General features: G+C 39.8%; 1 protein-coding gene across 3 annotated transcripts; it reads left to right on the top strand.

Annotated features, from left to right (window-relative positions):
- Positions 1-1,499: 1,499 nt before the first annotated feature.
- Positions 1,500-17,006, top strand: NPM1 (nucleophosmin 1). Of its 3 annotated transcripts, none has more exons than XM_014850870.3 (11): positions 1,500-1,850; positions 3,985-4,064; positions 4,637-4,756; positions 5,106-5,199; positions 5,530-5,636; positions 5,751-5,818; positions 9,673-9,730; positions 10,085-10,168; positions 11,087-11,188; positions 13,567-13,641; positions 16,650-17,006. In XM_014850870.3, exons 1-11 carry the CDS (start codon positions 1,793-1,795, stop codon positions 16,686-16,688), a joined length of 885 nt encoding a protein of 294 aa, XP_014706356.1. In that variant the 5' UTR covers positions 1,500-1,792; the 3' UTR covers positions 16,689-17,006. The 3 variants fall into 3 exon arrangements, 2 of the variants coding, with proteins under 2 accessions (XP_014706356.1, XP_070373198.1); XR_011505726.1 differs by having other exon boundaries at positions 1,624-1,850; positions 12,282-13,641; XM_070517097.1 differs by having other exon boundaries at positions 1,680-1,850; positions 9,676-9,730.
- The last annotated feature ends 367 nt before the right edge of the window (positions 17,007-17,373 follow it).

Here is a 17,373-nt window from a genome sequence, read left to right as displayed (position 1 = left end):
TACAGAGCTGAGTTTGAATAATCGTGGTCCAGAATCCAGAGAGAAATTATAAAGTAGCTCCAACTTTTACTTGCATGGGCTCAAAGAACATTAACCCGTTCTCCTCCACTGTCCTGTAGCTCCTCTTGAGACTTTCTCATTCTAAATCCCCAAATGCTCCACAGCCACAGTCCTCTCCTCCCTTTTATCAGCCTTTCTCATCCCATTCTGTAAATGTACTTCCAAGTCCAGTTTTTTTCTCTAGCAATACTCTGCATCTCAAAAGATCCGAGAACCAAGCTAGTGAAGACTCTTCTTCAGTTGGGGGTGGGGAAAAGGTGGGGAACAGCTTGGCTTGATTCACATATAGGACACGCTGATTTCTCTAATTTAGGATTTTGATTCTGTTAATTATTAATTAGTTCATGCGTACTATAATTTATCTTCTCAACTGGATTGTTTTTGGAGAAAATGGGGTAGGGGCATCACTGTCACCATTTTTATTCTTCACAGTACTTCTTAAATTTATCGTTTAACCTGTTGATTTAGATTATTGGGGGGGGGGGAGAGGAGGGGGAATCCTCGAAACCCTCCAGTGCCCTGTGGCGGCGGCGGGGGTCCCGTTTGTCAACGTGTAGTTGGTTTAGAATGCTAATTTCCAGGCTCACTCCCAAAGTGTCTAATTGAGGTTTACACACTTCTTAGAAGATATATGCTTTCTTTACAGGTCAGAACACTTTGGGATGTTACAGATTGAGAGCCGCACTGCCTCAGAGGCTGGTCCCACGTGTAACCCTCCCAGCTCTTAGAAGCGCGTCACCCCTTTGGGCACCTTACTTCATCATCTCTCGCCCGTTTGTCTGCAAAGTGGAGACAGTCAGACCCGCCTCACCGGACCTTATGTGAGGACCGACTGTAGATATACAGCCCTCTTGAAACCTTGTCTGTGGGAGAAACCCCCAGGGCGGGCTCCTGCCCTGCCCGTACTGAAGAGGTTGACGCAGTCCCTTTTGGCGCCCGAATGACATAAAGATGAGGGATTGCAACTTTGGAGATGTTTCCTCAGAAAGTACAGAGCTGTAAACACAGAGCAGGGTAAGTGCGGCCAGCGGCTGCATCTTTCCTCCCCAACAAAGAGTAATCCGTAGTGCACTCTGTCTCTGGGACCTGGAGCTTTAACTTTGGGGAAACGGTTAACTCTGAGCCCAGGCCTTTAGGCAAGTCAAAATTCCTGAGGTGGTTATGCCTGTTTGGAGGCCTGCGAGGCACGAGGGGATGGAAAAAGGTGAATCGAGCTGATTTCTGGCTCACTTCCACCCGGCTCGCCCCCGACCCCTAACACGGCCAAGCGTGGCCGTCGCCATCTTGCAGGGTGGGCTGCGCAGGCTCTTGGCGCGACACCCGCGCGCCGGAGCTGGAGAGGACGTGGAAGGCTTGGAGCAGGGAGCGCGCTACCAGGGGAAGCACGCGTGCGCACAGGCGGCGGCGGCGGAGGGGTGGGGCCGGGGTACGAGTGCGCTTGCTCGGTGGGAGCCCGCGAAGTACCTGGGGGAGGTGGGGGGCGAGGTACAAGGGAGAGGGGTTGAAGAGCGCTTGCGCGGGAAAGCGACCGTCCGGGGAGGGGGGGTTCCCGAGCACGCGCGCGGAGACGGGACTTGGTCAGCTCTCGCGAGATCTCCAGGGGGCTATATATGTGCGCAGGGAGCCCGCGTCCTTTCCCTGGTGTGATTCCGTCCTGCGCGGCTGTTCCGTGGAACAGTGGTCGTTTTTCTCCGTCCGCCTTCTCTCCCACCTAAGTGCGTGCCACCACCCCATGGAAGATTCGATGGACATGGACATGAGCCCCCTGAGGCCCCAGAACTATCTTTTCGGTAACTGCTAGCGGGACTGGAGCGAGGCCGAGCAGGCCTAGTGGCTTTGAAGTGGGGGGGCGGGAATCCTGCGGAGGCCTGGGCTGGTGGAGAAAGGCAGGCAGGCTGGAGGCCCGAGGGAGGGGGAGCGAGCTGCCGGGGCCCTGCAGCCTCGGGTGGGGGGAGCGAGCTGCCAGGGCCCCGTAGCTTCAGGTATGGGGACCCAGGACCGGAGAGCCGGCACGCCAAGGGGTGGGACGGAGGCCGCCTGGAGCCCGGGCGGGAGCGGTCTGAGGCCCGGGGCCTCTGGGAAGGTGGACCCGACCGGCTGAGAGTTCGGCGTTGCCCGGGGCGCACGGTCGAGTTCTGAGCGTGAGTTTTCTTAGCGGTGTGCGAGTTCGCAGGCTTCCGATTCCGCGCCGCTGTCTTGGATGCTCGGCCCCGGCTTGGTGGTGCAGGAGGCTGTGTGGGCTCGTCGTCTGAGGCGTGGGCCTCCTTTCTGGAGGGGAGGAGAGTTCCAGCCTGGCCTTGTTCTCCGGCCTTGAGCCCTCAGCGTCGGGAGCTCCAGGGCCCAGACTCAGCCCCGGTGCCTCGGCCGGTTACGGGGGGAGGGGAGGCGCGGCCCGGCGTGAGGAGGCCGCAACCGATGGGAGCACGTGGTTGCCACGTGGTTGGGGGGAGGCGGGGGTGTGGGCGCTGCATCCGGGGCTCACTGATGTCCTGTCACCCCCGAGCCTGGGATCCTGGGTTTTAATTGAGGCTGTTGGGCGGGAAATGTTAGGTGAGGTGGCTGGTAGCGCCAGGATTCTGGAGGCCTTTGTTGAGTGCTTAACATCTGCGTACTATGACGGTAGTTCTCGTTTCTAGAGCCATTTTTCTGTCTCCTGGCGGTGGATGGAATAGCCCACTTTGCACATGAGGGTACTGATGCTCAGAGAACTAAAGTGACTAATGAAGGGTGCACTTGGCGGTAAATAGAGACTAGCTCTAAAGCAAGACGCTTGTCTCCAGAGCTGGTGTATTAATAAGGATTTTCTTTTTCTGGAGGGAGGCCTGCGGAGGCAGTTTTCTGTGCGGCATCGAGCAAACAACTTTTTTTTTGTTTTTTTAAGATGAGAAATGTGCTGAGAGTTCAGTTAACCTGGTGCTGTTAGCTTTTCATTTTATACCAAGGTTTTGGGATCTTCACCTCCCCAGCACACAGTACCATACTAAGGAGAGGTCTGCTTTGGTTTTCAGTCTCAGTGAATTTGATTGTTGAAGGCATTTCTTTGTGTCAGTCAGGCTTGAAAGTAGGTGCAGATCCTGCCCCAGATTTGTTTCTTTGTATACCATACTGAGATTTGCTAAATGAGCAATGACATTGAAGCATGTATGTACCAATAACTATTAGACGACAACTAAATGCAATCATTTAAAGCTTTCTTCTCACGGTATTTTAAACAATTTGCCTATTCGTGGAATGGGAGTAGATACCACGCATCACACGTGCAGGCTTTTATTCTAGCAGTTTTGAATACCTGGGGTTTCTGATTAGTTTACACCAGAATATTTTTGTGTTAACCCTTTCTGTCGGAACTATCCTTAGGATATATCTATTCTTGCTTTAAGCGTAATTTCTGAACATAATTTAATGTTCATCATTTCAGTTACTTGAAATGTTGGCCCCTGTAACAAGTTTAGTTCTTTTCCATTTGTAGTTTTTCTGTTGTAAATACGAACAGTTCATGTAGGCGTTTGTGTAACCATTCTTGTTTCTAAATTTGCTGCATTTCTTGGGAGTTTAGGTAGGTAATTCAGCTTTTTTAAATAGTGTGATTTTACCAACATTGTACGGTTTGGTTTCAGATACTTGTTTCAGTTACAGACTTACTAAATCTGTGAGCTCATTTCTACCTGAGAATGCTAATAGGGTAGTTGAGAATGAAATAGTATAGTGGGAAAATGGACTTTATGAAGTCCTGTATGGATGTTCTTTGATGTTTATAGACGTTTGTATTCAAGAAATCCAGGAAGAGATACATCTGCCCTGCCTTCTGGTAGTTAGAATGGTGAAAAACTGGTTCACAAGTTAACCGTTATCTTTTTGGTTACCCATACTGAAGTTTCATTGTTGTTTTTCTCCATGTTATAGTTGCTTTTTCTTCATTTACAGGTTGTGAACTAAAGGCTGACAAAGATTATCACTTTAAGGTGGATAATGATGAAAATGAGCACCAGTTATCATTAAGAACGGTACTTAAACTTTTCAAAATAAACTACTTAATCTTTCTCGATTTCAGCCTCTTGGGTCCTACTCGTGTGGCTTAATACTTATTTTTATAATAGTATTTTTATAACTGAGTATTGTGTATGCTTGTGATAACCAAACTTTGCATCTTCACCATTCCTTTAGTAATTATGTAAAGTCCAGTGACACTCTTGTTCACCTTTCCATATTTATCTACTTTGCTGCTTCGATAGCACTATAAAGCCCTTTAGGACAGTGGTCAGTCTTTTGTGTCCTCCCACAGAGACTAGCCTCTGCTGGACTCGAGACTGCTCAACTTGTAGTAGGTGGGCCATACTGTGAACGGGTGATGACCTACACAACTATGTCATCAGGTGTGTTTTTATGCATTTGTTCAGATTTACTGAATATGAGAAATTGATGGGCAAGGTCACATAAAAAAGTTGCAGATGACGTGCTCAAAATAGTTTTCCATCAGTGGTAATAATGAAAAGATTATAATGGTTTTTAAAAAACACATCTTGAGGGGATTGTAAAATAGTGGGAACTTAAATTGAAGTACTGTTTCTGTTCACAGGTCAGTTTAGGGGCTGGTGCAAAGGATGAATTGCACATTGTGGAAGCAGAGGCAATGAATTATGAAGGCAGTCCAATTAAAGTAACACTGGCAACTTTGAAAATGTCTGTACAGCCCACGGTAAGGGCACTTATACTTTGGATTATTTGTCAAAGTCTAGTTCTCTTGCATGAAGGTAGGTGTCATTTACCTTACATCAAGGAGATAGAAAGGGTAATCGAGTTTGGTCCTTCCAGTAGTCACAGCTGCTGCTTCTGTCACTGGGGTTGAATGATCAACTCTTGGAACAGGGTGGTTGCTGCTTGTTTATCAGAGGTGGAAAAACCAGTTCACTGGTTTGTTCATTTGGCTCACGGGTTTACCTTTAATGTCTATTACTTAAATATTTCTAAGTTATGAACAGTTTTATACCAAACATTTAACCTTATTTTCTTCATAATACTTAGTGATATAAGTTTCTCCTTCTTAGGTTTCCCTTGGGGGCTTTGAAATAACACCACCTGTGGTCTTACGATTGAAGTGTGGTTCAGGGCCAGTGCATATTAGTGGACAGCACTTAGTAGGTATGTTATTTTTATGTATTATGCTGTTTATTCTTTTTTAATGCAGTTACTTTGTTCCCATTTTGGACTTTATAAAGCATGCTTAGTTCTGATACTAGTGTCTTTATAATAGGTTCATATGTGAACCCAATAATTTATAACTGGCAAAGCCTGTGGTTTTTTTACATTGAAAAACCTAGTAATAAGTATTAGCCCCCAAAATTCCTTTTTAAAAAATTTCTGTTTTCTATTCGCTGTTTTTAAATACTCATTACTGTATATTGTCAATGCCCCTTTTTCCTGAGTTCTCGGTTGAGTCTTAGTAGTGGCTAATAAAGGATTTTATCTTAGCTGTGGAGGAAGATGCAGAATCAGAAGATGAAGAGGAGGAGGATGTGAAACTCCTGAGTATATCTGGAAAGCGTTCTGCCCCTGGAAGTGGTAGCAAGGTTCCACAGGTATAGATGTAATTTACCACAGATACGTTATTCTGGCCTTTGTTCGGTGATTAGAATCAGCACTTGATCATGCATGTGTGTGTATATATATTTTTTTTTTCTTTTCCCTCCAAGAAAAAAGTAAAACTTGCTGCCGATGAAGATGATGATGACGAAGATGATGACGAAGATGATGATGAAGAGTAAGTATGTTCTTAGAAACTTGACGTAGTTTTATGGGAGGAACTTTTATGAAAATTCTTTACCAAAGTCATCCTGTGGAGTTTGTTTTAATTAAATAAAGGGTAAATGGTCAGTGGTTGTTAAATGAGCTGAGTTAAAGGATATTATCAGACTATGAACCTTAAAATGCAGTGCATTGCAGATTTTCAGAAGGATAGAGTAAGCAGCATTTCCAAAATGTATTTGACTAGGTCCCTTTTTCCTGAGTAAATTAGTGGATGCATTACTGTATGCTAGCAAGTCTGGTGTACTTTATGCTGAACAGTTTATAATAAAATGGATTGGGTGGAAAGAATCTGAATCAGTCCAGCCACATTTATTTTGGAAGTTCTCACATGAGGATTTTTTTTCCTGCAAGGGATTTTGGCCCATGGTCCTTACTGAGAAAATAAGATCCTCTAAGACAATAGGATTTTCATGGAGAATTTAAAATTTGGTTGGAAACAAGATTTGATGGGTTTATTAAACTAACCTAAGTCAGGCTATGGTAAACAGTAACATGCACACTATGAAATAAAATACTATTCATAATTGATCTTTCTTGCATGAAACAATATTAATAACTTCTGATACATTGGATTTTTAATTGTCAGCTTTGTCACTGAGTTTCTAAGTTGGTCTGTATATATTTACTGAAAACATAATTCAAATAGAATCTAAGACTCTGAGAGAAAGTGCACTAATTAATGATCAAATCTGAAAGTTAGGTTTTCAGTAACCTCAACTAGCCAAGCTGGTAGTTCTTAAGAAAGCTCTTTGAGCATCACAGTGAAGGCAGAAAATAGGAAAAGGCTGAAAGAGTTAAATGCTTAGAAAATTCAAAATTACCTGCATGTCAAACTTATAAAGAAACTCAATATAACTGGTGTTTGACTATTACTACTCTAAGAAGATTTGCCATTAGTAAGACTTAAAATAATATACCTCAAGAGAAGAATGGGAAATGGGCTTAGAAAACAGAAATGAGAAATATGGATGGCATATGGTTCTTAATTAGGATTGAATTTATTTAGTCTTTGGTGATTTCAAGTTACCATTGTGTGTTGTGTGCGTTTGCACATGAATGTCCAGTAGCATATTCATTGAGACTTTGGAGTCAGACATTTCTTTCCAGGAAGGCTTTGGAGTGTCACCTGCTTGGTATCTTGATTCTGCTTGGGCTTTGGAAGATTTCCTGTCTTTAAAATTTTGGAGTCAGACATTTCTTTCCAGGAAGGCTTTGGAGTGTCACCTGCTTGGTATCTTGATTCTGCTTGGGCTTTGGAAGATTTCCTGTCTTTAAAATGGGAATAATTTCTGATGTAATCACAATGTAAGGTAGTTTGTGTTCTTGTTTTCTTTGGTTAGGTAGTGAGGGAGGAATGAGAAGTATAGATGTTGTGAAGTTCTAAATCAGTAAGTTTTACATCTAAGGAGAGAGGATTGTCGTAGGGACAGTTAATGGATGCCTGGAGGGTAACACATCTCAGTAGAAAATTGTACTAGTTAGGTGGCAATGAAAATGTAAAGAGATGCCTCAAGGTTTGTTAGTTGAAATAGTTATTATGTGGAAATTATAAGCCATAGTCCCAGAAGAATTGGAACCAACTAGATAAAAGGGAAATTGATGGGTCCTGTTTGGGAGATGGGAAGAGTATGGTGTGGGGTGGTTGACCTCTATTGATATAAGCAAGAAAAACAAAACCATTTAGTACATTGAAAGTTAGAGACAACATAATGTGTGGTCCTCCATAAAAATACCTTTTCTACATTTTATTAGGGGATATTCTAATAAATGAAACTGGTTATGATAGTGGTTTTATAGAAATCATTGTGATCTTGTTTCTACTAGGGGGAGACACCTGTAGGGATTGGGTTCTAAAGCCAAAATTGACAAAATCACTATTAAAAATCACTTAAAAGACTGCATATGGTTTTATGTATACTACATGATGCTTACTCTAGTTAACACACCAAATTTTACCCCCCAGTTTTGGAAGGATGGGTGTTTCTTTAGTTGCGCATTGATGAAGGTACTCCTTTTTTTACATTTAGACTAAAGTGTGGAAAAAGATTTTGGTCAGTATATGATGTTTGGTTTGTGAAGTAATGAAAACGTGAACCAGTTGCACTATTTTGCTAATAAAGACTTCCCTAGGCTTTTCCACTGATTGGATTTCCCCCCAATTTATCCATTTATTTAGAGTACAGTTGTGTGGTTTTTGGTATATGCACAGTTGTGCAGCCATTGCCACAATTTGAGAAGGTTTTATCATCTCAGAAAGTAACCGTGCCGTAACTCTTCATCTTCCCAAGTTCTAGTCAACCACTAATGTACTGTTGTTTATAAATTTGCTTAGTGTGGATGTTGTATATAAATGGAGTCATACAGTATGCACTCTTGTGACTGGGTTCTTTCACCTACACAATGTTTTTAAGCTTCATCCATGTTGCAGCTTGCACCAGTACTTGCCCTTATCTTTATATTATTGAATTGTAAGAATTTTTATGTATTTTGGAAACAGGTCCCTTATCAGATTTGCAAATACTCTCCCATTCTCTGGGTTGTCTTGCTACTCCCCTGATGGTGTCCTTTGCACAAAAGTTTTTTTCACCATGTCCAGTTTCTCTCTTATTGATTGTGCTTTTGATGTCAAATGTAAGAAACCATTTTGAAATCTTCTAGAAGTTTTACAGTTTTAGCTGTTAGATTTAGATCCTTGTTTCGTTTAGAATTTTTGTATATGCTGAAAGGTAGGGGGCCAACTTCATTTTACATGTGGATATCCAGTTGTCCCAGCACCATTTGTGAAAGGCTTCTTTCCCTGTTGAATAGTCTTGGCATTCTTGTTGAAAATAATTACCATAAATATATGGTCTGTTTCTAGATTCTGCAGTTCCTTTCTCTTGAGGCATGTCTATCCTTATGCCGGTAAAACGCTGTCTTGATTTCTTTTACTATGTAGTGTTTATAGAGTTCTGTTTGAAATCACTAAGTGGACCCTCCATCTTTGTTCTTTTCCAAGATTGTTTTTGGCTACTTTGGGTTCCTTGAATTTTGAGAGGAGTTTTAGGATTGATTTTTACAGAGAAGCCAGCTGAGATTCTTGTAGAGATTTTGTTCAATCTGTAGATGAATTTGGAGAGAGTTGCCACCTTAATGTTATATATGCTGATCCGTGAACATGGGTTGTGTTTCTGTTTATTAATTGATTTTAACTACCTCCCCCCAAGTTTTAATTTTTACTTTTAGTTGTAAAAAACATAACACATGTTAACCATTTTCCAAGTGTGCAGTTGAATAGTTTTAATCATATTCACATTGTTGTGTAAACTCAGACTCTTTTAGTAATACTGATAAATATATCATTGAGCAAAAACTACCCATTTCCACCTCTCCTCAGCCCCTGTAACCACCAGTCTATTTTCGGTTTCTGTAAGGAGTTTGACTTCAGATACCTCATAGAAGTAGAATCATACAATATTGTCTTTGTGCCTATCTGGTTTCACTTGGCGTGTCCTTGAAGTTCATTCATGTGTAGTACACGACAGGATTTCCTTTAAGACTGAAGATTCCATTATGTGTACCTATGACATTTTCTTTATCCATTTAACTGTTGAGGGCATTTGGGTTGTTTCCATCTCTTGGCAATAGTCAATAATGCTGCAGTGAACATGAATGTACAGATATCTGAGTTCCTGCTTTCAATTCTTGTGTCAGCCGCCAAAGCATGACAGTTGTTTGGCTAAGCTTATAGGTTCAGCCAATTTCTTGGTAGGCTTTTAGGGTTTGTGAGTGCATTGAAACACTAGTAACGACTTATTTCATTTGTAGTGATGATGATGATGATTTTGATGAGGAGGAAGCTGAAGAAAAAGCTCCAGTAAAGAAAGTAAGTATGATACAATGTTAAAAGATTGTCAGAAATAGCTAGTAACAGAAGATGATGGAAACTTTTTAGTGCTATTTACTTTGTTTTCAAGTTAATGAAAGCTGGCTTGGGTGGAGATGATCTCATACTTAAAATGGGTTCTGAGTAGAGCTGTCCTGAAAACTTTGCTAATAGTGGGGAGTGATCTATTTTCTTCATCTGTGGGGCTTTCTCCGTCTTCCCTTTTGCAGCCTTTTGTCAAAGTGATTGTTTTCATCTTAGCCTGACTGCTGCTTTTCTTAGATGGTTTGGGGCAGTTTATTTGCACTGATGTCATGTGGGGGTGCATTGATTAAGATTAATTTCTAATTGCAGTCTATACGAGATACTCCAGCCAAAAATGCACAAAAGTCAAACCAGAATGGAAAAGACTCCAAACCGTCAACGCCAAGATCAAAAGTAAGTGGGAACAGGGGCTGGCACAGTGGCCTAGTGGTTAAGTTCGTGTGCTCTGCTTCAGCGGCCCAGGGTTTGCAGGTTTGGATCCCGGGTGCCGACCCACATAGCACTGGTCAAGCCACGCTGTGGCAGTATCCCACATAGAAAAATAGAGGAAGATTGGCACAGATAGATGTTAGCTCAGGGCCATTCCTCTTCACCAAAAAAAAAAAAAAGTGGCAACATAAATAGACAAATACAGGCTTCATTGAAGTAGTTAGAAAAGTTAGATTCTACTGTGGATGAATCTAGTCTGTCTGAAATTTAATAGGCTTTTGGAGAACATCTGTTAACTGGTATCTAAAGAGCTAAAACGTGATTGTTGGTGATCATTGACGTATATACAGCTGCTGGCGTTCTAGTCGGGGAGACAGCTAAAGATTTTTATTGTGATATAAACAGTTGTCTCCTTTAAGTGATCTTCCTTGTTGAGAGGTAGACTTACCACATAGTGCAGTTTGTCAACGCTGGCTGCGTGTCAGGACCAAGTAGGAAGCTTAAAAAAACCCTGCTTACCTGGGTTCACAGATTATCGTTTAAATGCTTTGAATTGGATCCCAGGCAGCAAGTTGCGTTGATTTTCTTGCTTTATTTTTGGGGCCCTTCTGGTTTCATTTTTGATGGAATTTAAATGCAGAACTGACCTGGTATAAAGGCTCGAACAGTTCCTGTTCCTTTCTTAAGGAATGATTTTAAGAACAAAAGGTAATTGTTCAGACATGAATTCATTTATACTATAGGAACTTGGCTCTGGTTGTATGCTTGTTTTTACTAAGAAGGATTGTAGGAATAATTGTATGTATTGAGAAAATCCAGGTAGGATGGGTCTTTTAAGAGCTGTACTATTCTGATCTTTTGAAATTCAACTTTTTTTTCCAGGGTCAAGAATCCTTCAAAAAACAGGAAAAAACTCCTAAAACACCAAAAGGACCTAGTTCTGTAGAAGACATTAAAGCAAAAATGCAAGCAAGTATAGAAAAAGTAAGTAAAATGATCTTTCTTAAAGAAGTGTGATAGGTTTAGTCCCCCCTCCGCCCCCCCCCCCCCCCCCCCCCCCCGAATTATACCTTTCTCTGGGTTGGAAACAGGACTGTTCCTCATTTTGTTATCCTTAATATACCTACCCCTTTTATGGTATGAAGTTTTTTCAAAAATGGATTACTGGTAACTTAACATTCATTTATAATCTCTATGGTGATTTTTTTTTTATGTATTTGAAATTACATGTGTTTTATTTTCCATTATAAAAAATATAAGAAAGTTGGTTATAAGGTAATATTCTGACCATAGATGTTAAAGTGAGATCAGTGAGAACACTTTACTTTGCCTGCTCTTCTGGTTGTAAGATGCTACAGAACCAGCAGAGGGCGTATGAGTCTTTCATAAAATTGCAAAAGACTGGAAAAGTAGACTGCTTGGTATTACAGTTTAAAAAAATTTACTCTAGTCAAAAATGGTTTCCAACAAATTGAGTCACTTCTATTTGTCTTTTACACCAAGGTGTCACCAGTCAATACATGTGGTAATATCTAGAAGTTTTGAGTGACTAATAGGTTACGTTTAGTCTCCTTTTACAAATAGTGGAAATGTGAGAAGAGGATTAGCTCGCTCTCTCTCCTTGCTATTTACTTGACTAGGGGACTAAACTTAAGTCAACTTTAGGGAACTCTGGACTTGCAGAGGATGGAATAATCGGTTTAAATATGTTAACACATTTGGAAGAAGCTTTACTCGAGGAATACTACTTTAGGTCCCAGTTACTGAGAATAAGTGTGGGATGATGAGGAAAAGTTGCTGACTTCTTTTCCCGCGTTTTTCTTATGTTCTCTAGGTTCTACATGGCTTCAGTAGTTTTCCTTTCCTTGTGCATTGATGAGTCAATTGGAAAAATAACATTTTAGAACCAGAATGTATTTCTTGATTTTTGCTTTAGTACTGCTGTAAACCTTTTAGCCTTCCTGGTATCACTGCTTTCTTGATTTTTATTCCTTGCATACGGTGCTAAAATATGACATCTTTTAGCTACCCCTCCCCCCCATTTTAATATGGTCCTATCTCCTTGGTTTAATTGCAGGCGCATTGAACAATCCTGGGCACTACTGGTAAATTAAGCCCAAAGATGGGGAGAGGAAAAGGAGAGAAATATAGTCCATACTGAGTATCATCAACAATCCAGACTGAAGTCTTCTATTTTAATCTCAATCCCCTTTCCTGATTGCCACCCACCCATGCCCCCTTCCAGGCTGGAAGCAATCTCACTCGATCTCCTAAAGCACTTTCTTTTGACTGCTGTGGTTCAGTGAACCTTATACTTTGCTTTCTATAACTTGTGCATTTGCCTCACCTTTGATCATGTTTTAATCACCGTTGTATCTCCCTAGCTGCTCAATAAATATTTGAATGAATCAAATAAGAATGTATGTGACGATAATTTAAAAATGGAAGTTACAGTGAGGTTTATTTTCTAGGTGATAGAGGCAATTAAGTATGTTATACTGTACTAGGCTGTTTTGTGCCATGGTCTTTCTGGCATTCGTGAAGCCACCTTGATCTTTTTAAAATGCATAAAAGATTCAGGTTACAAGGAAAATCAAAATTTAGTTAGCTAAAAGGAAATGAAAGTGATGTACCTAGTACGTTAAATAATATAATTCCAAAGTGTAGTTGTGAATATAAATATTTCAGTATATTTTCAATAATTGTAATGCTTTGAAAATATTTGATGATGAAATATTTTGAAAATAATTTGGTGGAATACTGTTGTGGTTTCTTCCCTATGTCCATAATGAAAGGTAATGCCAAATTTTAGTGAAAGATTAATGAAATGTAGTAACTTTAATTTTTTACCCACATCTGACTTCATATACCTCCTGACGTTGACTCCTAAGTTAGTGTTGTGCTGTACCTAGGTTCTTAGTAGGAAGTCATATCTTAACAGTTTGGGTCACTTGTCTATGTGGTACTGAAAAGGGGGTACGTGTCTGTTTTGTATTTGGTCCTGGGTGGTAGAGTGGTGATAAAACTGACTTTTAGCTAATACAGTAGGCAGTCAAGTTGACATTTGAGTGCCTGAAGAATCTCAACTGTAGCTTTTACTTTGTATTTTTCAAGTGGCTGTGGAGAATTTGAAACTTTGACAGACCTGTCAGTAAGGGGGTACTATGAGAGACATCAAAGTAGTAATATGTTGCCCAGTAGACCTTTTTGGGCCTAAAAAGACTTGATATTAAATTGAAAGAGCTGAGACAAGGAATGAACTACTGATCCATGTAATAGTATGCAAATCTTTGAGGAATTTCATGTCTCCTTCAAAAACAGTGTTTCTATACTTATCTTCAATAATGCTTTTGTCTCAATAGGGTGGTTCTCTTCCCAAAGTGGAAGCCAAGTTCATCAATTATGTGAAGAATTGCTTCCGGATGACTGACCAGGAGGTAACTGAATTTTCTTCTAACCATGACCAAATTCAAAATTTTCATTGTGATTTATTATGATTGTTCTTTTAGTCTCTCTAAGTGTTGGCTTCTTTTTAAAGGTTCCTAACCACAGACAATACTTCAGATTAAATACATGGAAACTCATAAGAATTTAGTTGGCGGAGACTGAGAAGATAACTTTTTTAGTACATTCTTCCCAGCTTTTATATAGTTGGTCAATTATCTTGGTTACTGAGCTCAGTTTTACTTTTGGTTTTGTGTTGGCGAAGGAAATGAGCTGTGGTTTTTCTTGCCGTGCTCCATTTGGCGACTACTTGGGGTAGTCTGGTCTGTGCTTTCTTGTGAGTTGGCAGAGAGTGCCTTTTTTTTCATAGATCTTACGGGAAACACGTTTTGCCGAAATCAACCTAAAGTGCAAAATCTGGAAGCAAGAGGCCAAGTTATAGTTAATACTCAATATGTTAGCTTGAGTCAGCTGTTAGATTTTGTATTTCTTACACATGAAGGTATTTTGTCAATAGAAGGAAATTCACATGCATGTTTTTACTTGTTGACTCGGGATGTAAAGGAAAATGTAAAAGCCGTTACATAGGGTTGCTGGGCAGCATGTATATACAGGATACATCTTGTGTTTAATGGTCTTTGTCAGGACTTCCTAAATCTCTCCTGTATTAGCTTTTTACAGTGAATTAAGAAATTTGTCATCTGCCACCATATTTAGTACTTAAATCACTTAAATGGCCATACTGTTAGGTTTGAAATCCTTTCAGTGCCTCAGTGCTGTTTACGGTTAGTTGTGAGTTTAGCCTTGATTGATGTGGCCTTGAGATGATCAAATGTAGCTTTCAGTTCTTTTGGTTGCCACTCTTTTTTGTGTATATTTGAGCCCCTGAGTGCGAGTGTAAATTATGTAAATTTTCTTAGTAATGGGCATTTATTAAACACGAGTAGTTTTGAAACTGCGCAGTATGCAACTGTTAATTCAACATTGAAAACAGTGGGAAGTCAGATACAAATCATCACGTACTAATAGGGAAGCATAAAAAATACATGGTTTCTTCAACTAGTACCAAAATAAAATTTTTGATTAAGGAAAATTCAGATACCAACAACCAGAGTTGCGAGGGCCTTCCACTCAGTGTTATAACATCAGTCTTGCAGCTGAAATGACTAAACTCAAACTCGTTGTCAGAAGTATCTTGTGACTACAAAACTGAAAGCATATTTTCAAGTACCAGGATGAAATTTCTGTAGTAATTAATGTAATAAATGTAATAGCTCAATTTACAAGTTATCAAAACTATAAATGTCTCACGTTTTGATGGCATAGCTGTAGATGTAAGTAATCACAATGTATGAAAAATTTTCCTATTGCTTCTGCAGTTTTTCTTGTGGGAACAGTTGCTTGTGAGGAGTTGGCTAGTAAAGTCCTTCCACGTGGGTTTTGAGAAATAATAGCAAATTTTTGCAAAAACTCTTGAATTAAGAGTGAGAAAAGTACTGCTTTCTGTGGAGAGACTACAGATAGAAATTTTGGCGAATGTTTGTGCAAAAGTGTAAACAGTGTTTACTCAGAATTGAAGGAGAGCACGAATCCTTTTATAGAAGGTGGGTGCTGTCCTACATAATACTGGTCAAGCAGCAGGGGATGTTTCTTTTGCTATTGAAGTGTCGGAAAATTGTTCTTGAGCTTTTATATCGAACAGAATGAGTGGAGGGAGGATTTTTGTGATACTTGTTGGCATTTGGTATTCAGTTCCCTTGCATTTGAAACCCAATGGCTGTGTTAAACAATACTGGTTGAGAGGATCCTGTTTCTTTGAAGCACTGAAAGCAAACTTTTGAAGAAAAGGCCCCAAAAGTTCTTGGTGACATTTTTAATAATCTGCTGGGTAAAACCTACTTATTTCTCGTTCATAGTTTTAAATGTCTCTCTAGCAGTAGGATTATGTAAATTTGAAGAGCAGACTCCACTGAAGTACTCCATTGGTTGAGTGAACTTGTTGAATCCTTCAAAGAGTCAGAAACCTCGTGACTGTTCTTAAAAAAGAACATTATTTATGAATAGGAAAAGAAATGCCAACTTGAAATAGATAATACTATACTTACGGCTATCATTTGAAATGAATTTTTCATCTAAAGAATTTGATTTTTTACATGGATGTTACTACATATCAACATAAGAATGAATAGAATCGTCATGTATTGAAGGAGAACAGAAATTTTGGGGGATGCTTTTTTTGTCAGTAGACACTTTAAATCATTAGGAGATTTCAAGAGTGGAAAAGCAAGTCATGTCATAGAAGATGGTGTTGAGTACTATACCCAGATAGGAGCAAGTCAGAGTAGTAGATAAGGCAGAACATGTTCAATGTATTTTCTTAGAATGCTGATGCCAAGCATGCTCATTAATGAGTGTTCAGTGGACAAAATGAAATAATTTGGATGTTACAATGTAAATGGAATTTTATGAGCAAATTCTGCCAAACAGGAACTATTGATCCCACATCATCAAGGAAGTATAACTAAAGAGAGAAAAAGAAAGAGATGTAAGTTAGGTATACGTAGTCTTTTTCAGACATACGTAATTAGTATGTGTCCCATGTACACATGCATGGGCTTAGACGTAAATACGTTTTACTTTGTGTTGTATATTTTTGTGTGTGAAATCTGGCAGCCCTAAAGCAGATGACATGGAGGCAGCATTGGCTAAACTGGTCTCTACCTTTCCTCTTGATTTCCTTAACTAAAGATATCTAAGCTCTTAAATGTATTTTAATATAATTGACTTTGCTTACAAATAATCTCGATTTAGTGTCTAAATTTGAAATAAAATTACATTTGAGTATAAGTTTCCTTGAAATGATTTCTTAATTGTCTAGAGTGAACCCTTTTGGTGGTAGAATGAAAAATAGATATGTTGAACTATACAAAGAGACGTGGCTTAATTTATTGGTGTCTATGAAGTATTGTGGTTCTTTAACCACATTTTTTTTTTTTTCCAGGCTATTCAAGATCTCTGGCAGTGGAGGAAGTCTCTTTAAGAAAATAGTTTAAACAGTTTGTTAAAATTTTCCGTCTTATTTCATTTCTGTAACAGTTGATATCTGGCTGTCCTTTTTATAATGCAGAGTGAGAACTTTCCCTACCGTGTCTGATAAATGTTGTCCAGGTTCCATTGCCAAGAATGTGTTGTCCAAAATGCCTGTTTAGTTTTTAAAGATGGAACTCCACCCTTTGCTTGGTTTTAAGTATGTATGGAATGTTATGATAGGACATAGTAGTAGTGGTGGTCAGACAAATGGAAATGGTGGGGAGACAAAAATATACATGTGAAATAAACTCAGTATTTTAATAAAGTAGCACTGTTTCTCTATTATTTATCTTCTTTATACTTTGTCAGAGAAATGTACGTAGTTAAAAGTGTCAAATAGTGTCACAAAATCTCATGAGACAGTTCCTGCCCTACCCCTTCATATAGTTCTGCTTCCTAGAGTTAACCAATCTATTTTTCATCGTGAGGATTTAGTGTTTATACCTTCTCACGTCCTGATAATTATAACCACACAAACATGTTTCTAAATGTTCCATCAGACCTCTTATCCACCTATCTCAGCGTTTTCATTCCCAAAGAAAATCTGACATGTTAAACAGCCTGCGGCAGCCTTTTTAAAACATGGTTCTTAATCTGATTCAGAACAGAAAATGATTTCTGACTCTGCCCCAAGT

Source organism: Equus asinus, chromosome 9 (genome assembly GCF_041296235.1).
Source record: "Equus asinus isolate D_3611 breed Donkey chromosome 9, EquAss-T2T_v2, whole genome shotgun sequence".
NCBI lineage: Eukaryota > Metazoa > Chordata > Mammalia > Perissodactyla > Equidae > Equus > Equus asinus.
Note: the sequence above shows the minus strand (reverse complement) of the source record. Positions and strands in the feature narration are given on the sequence as shown.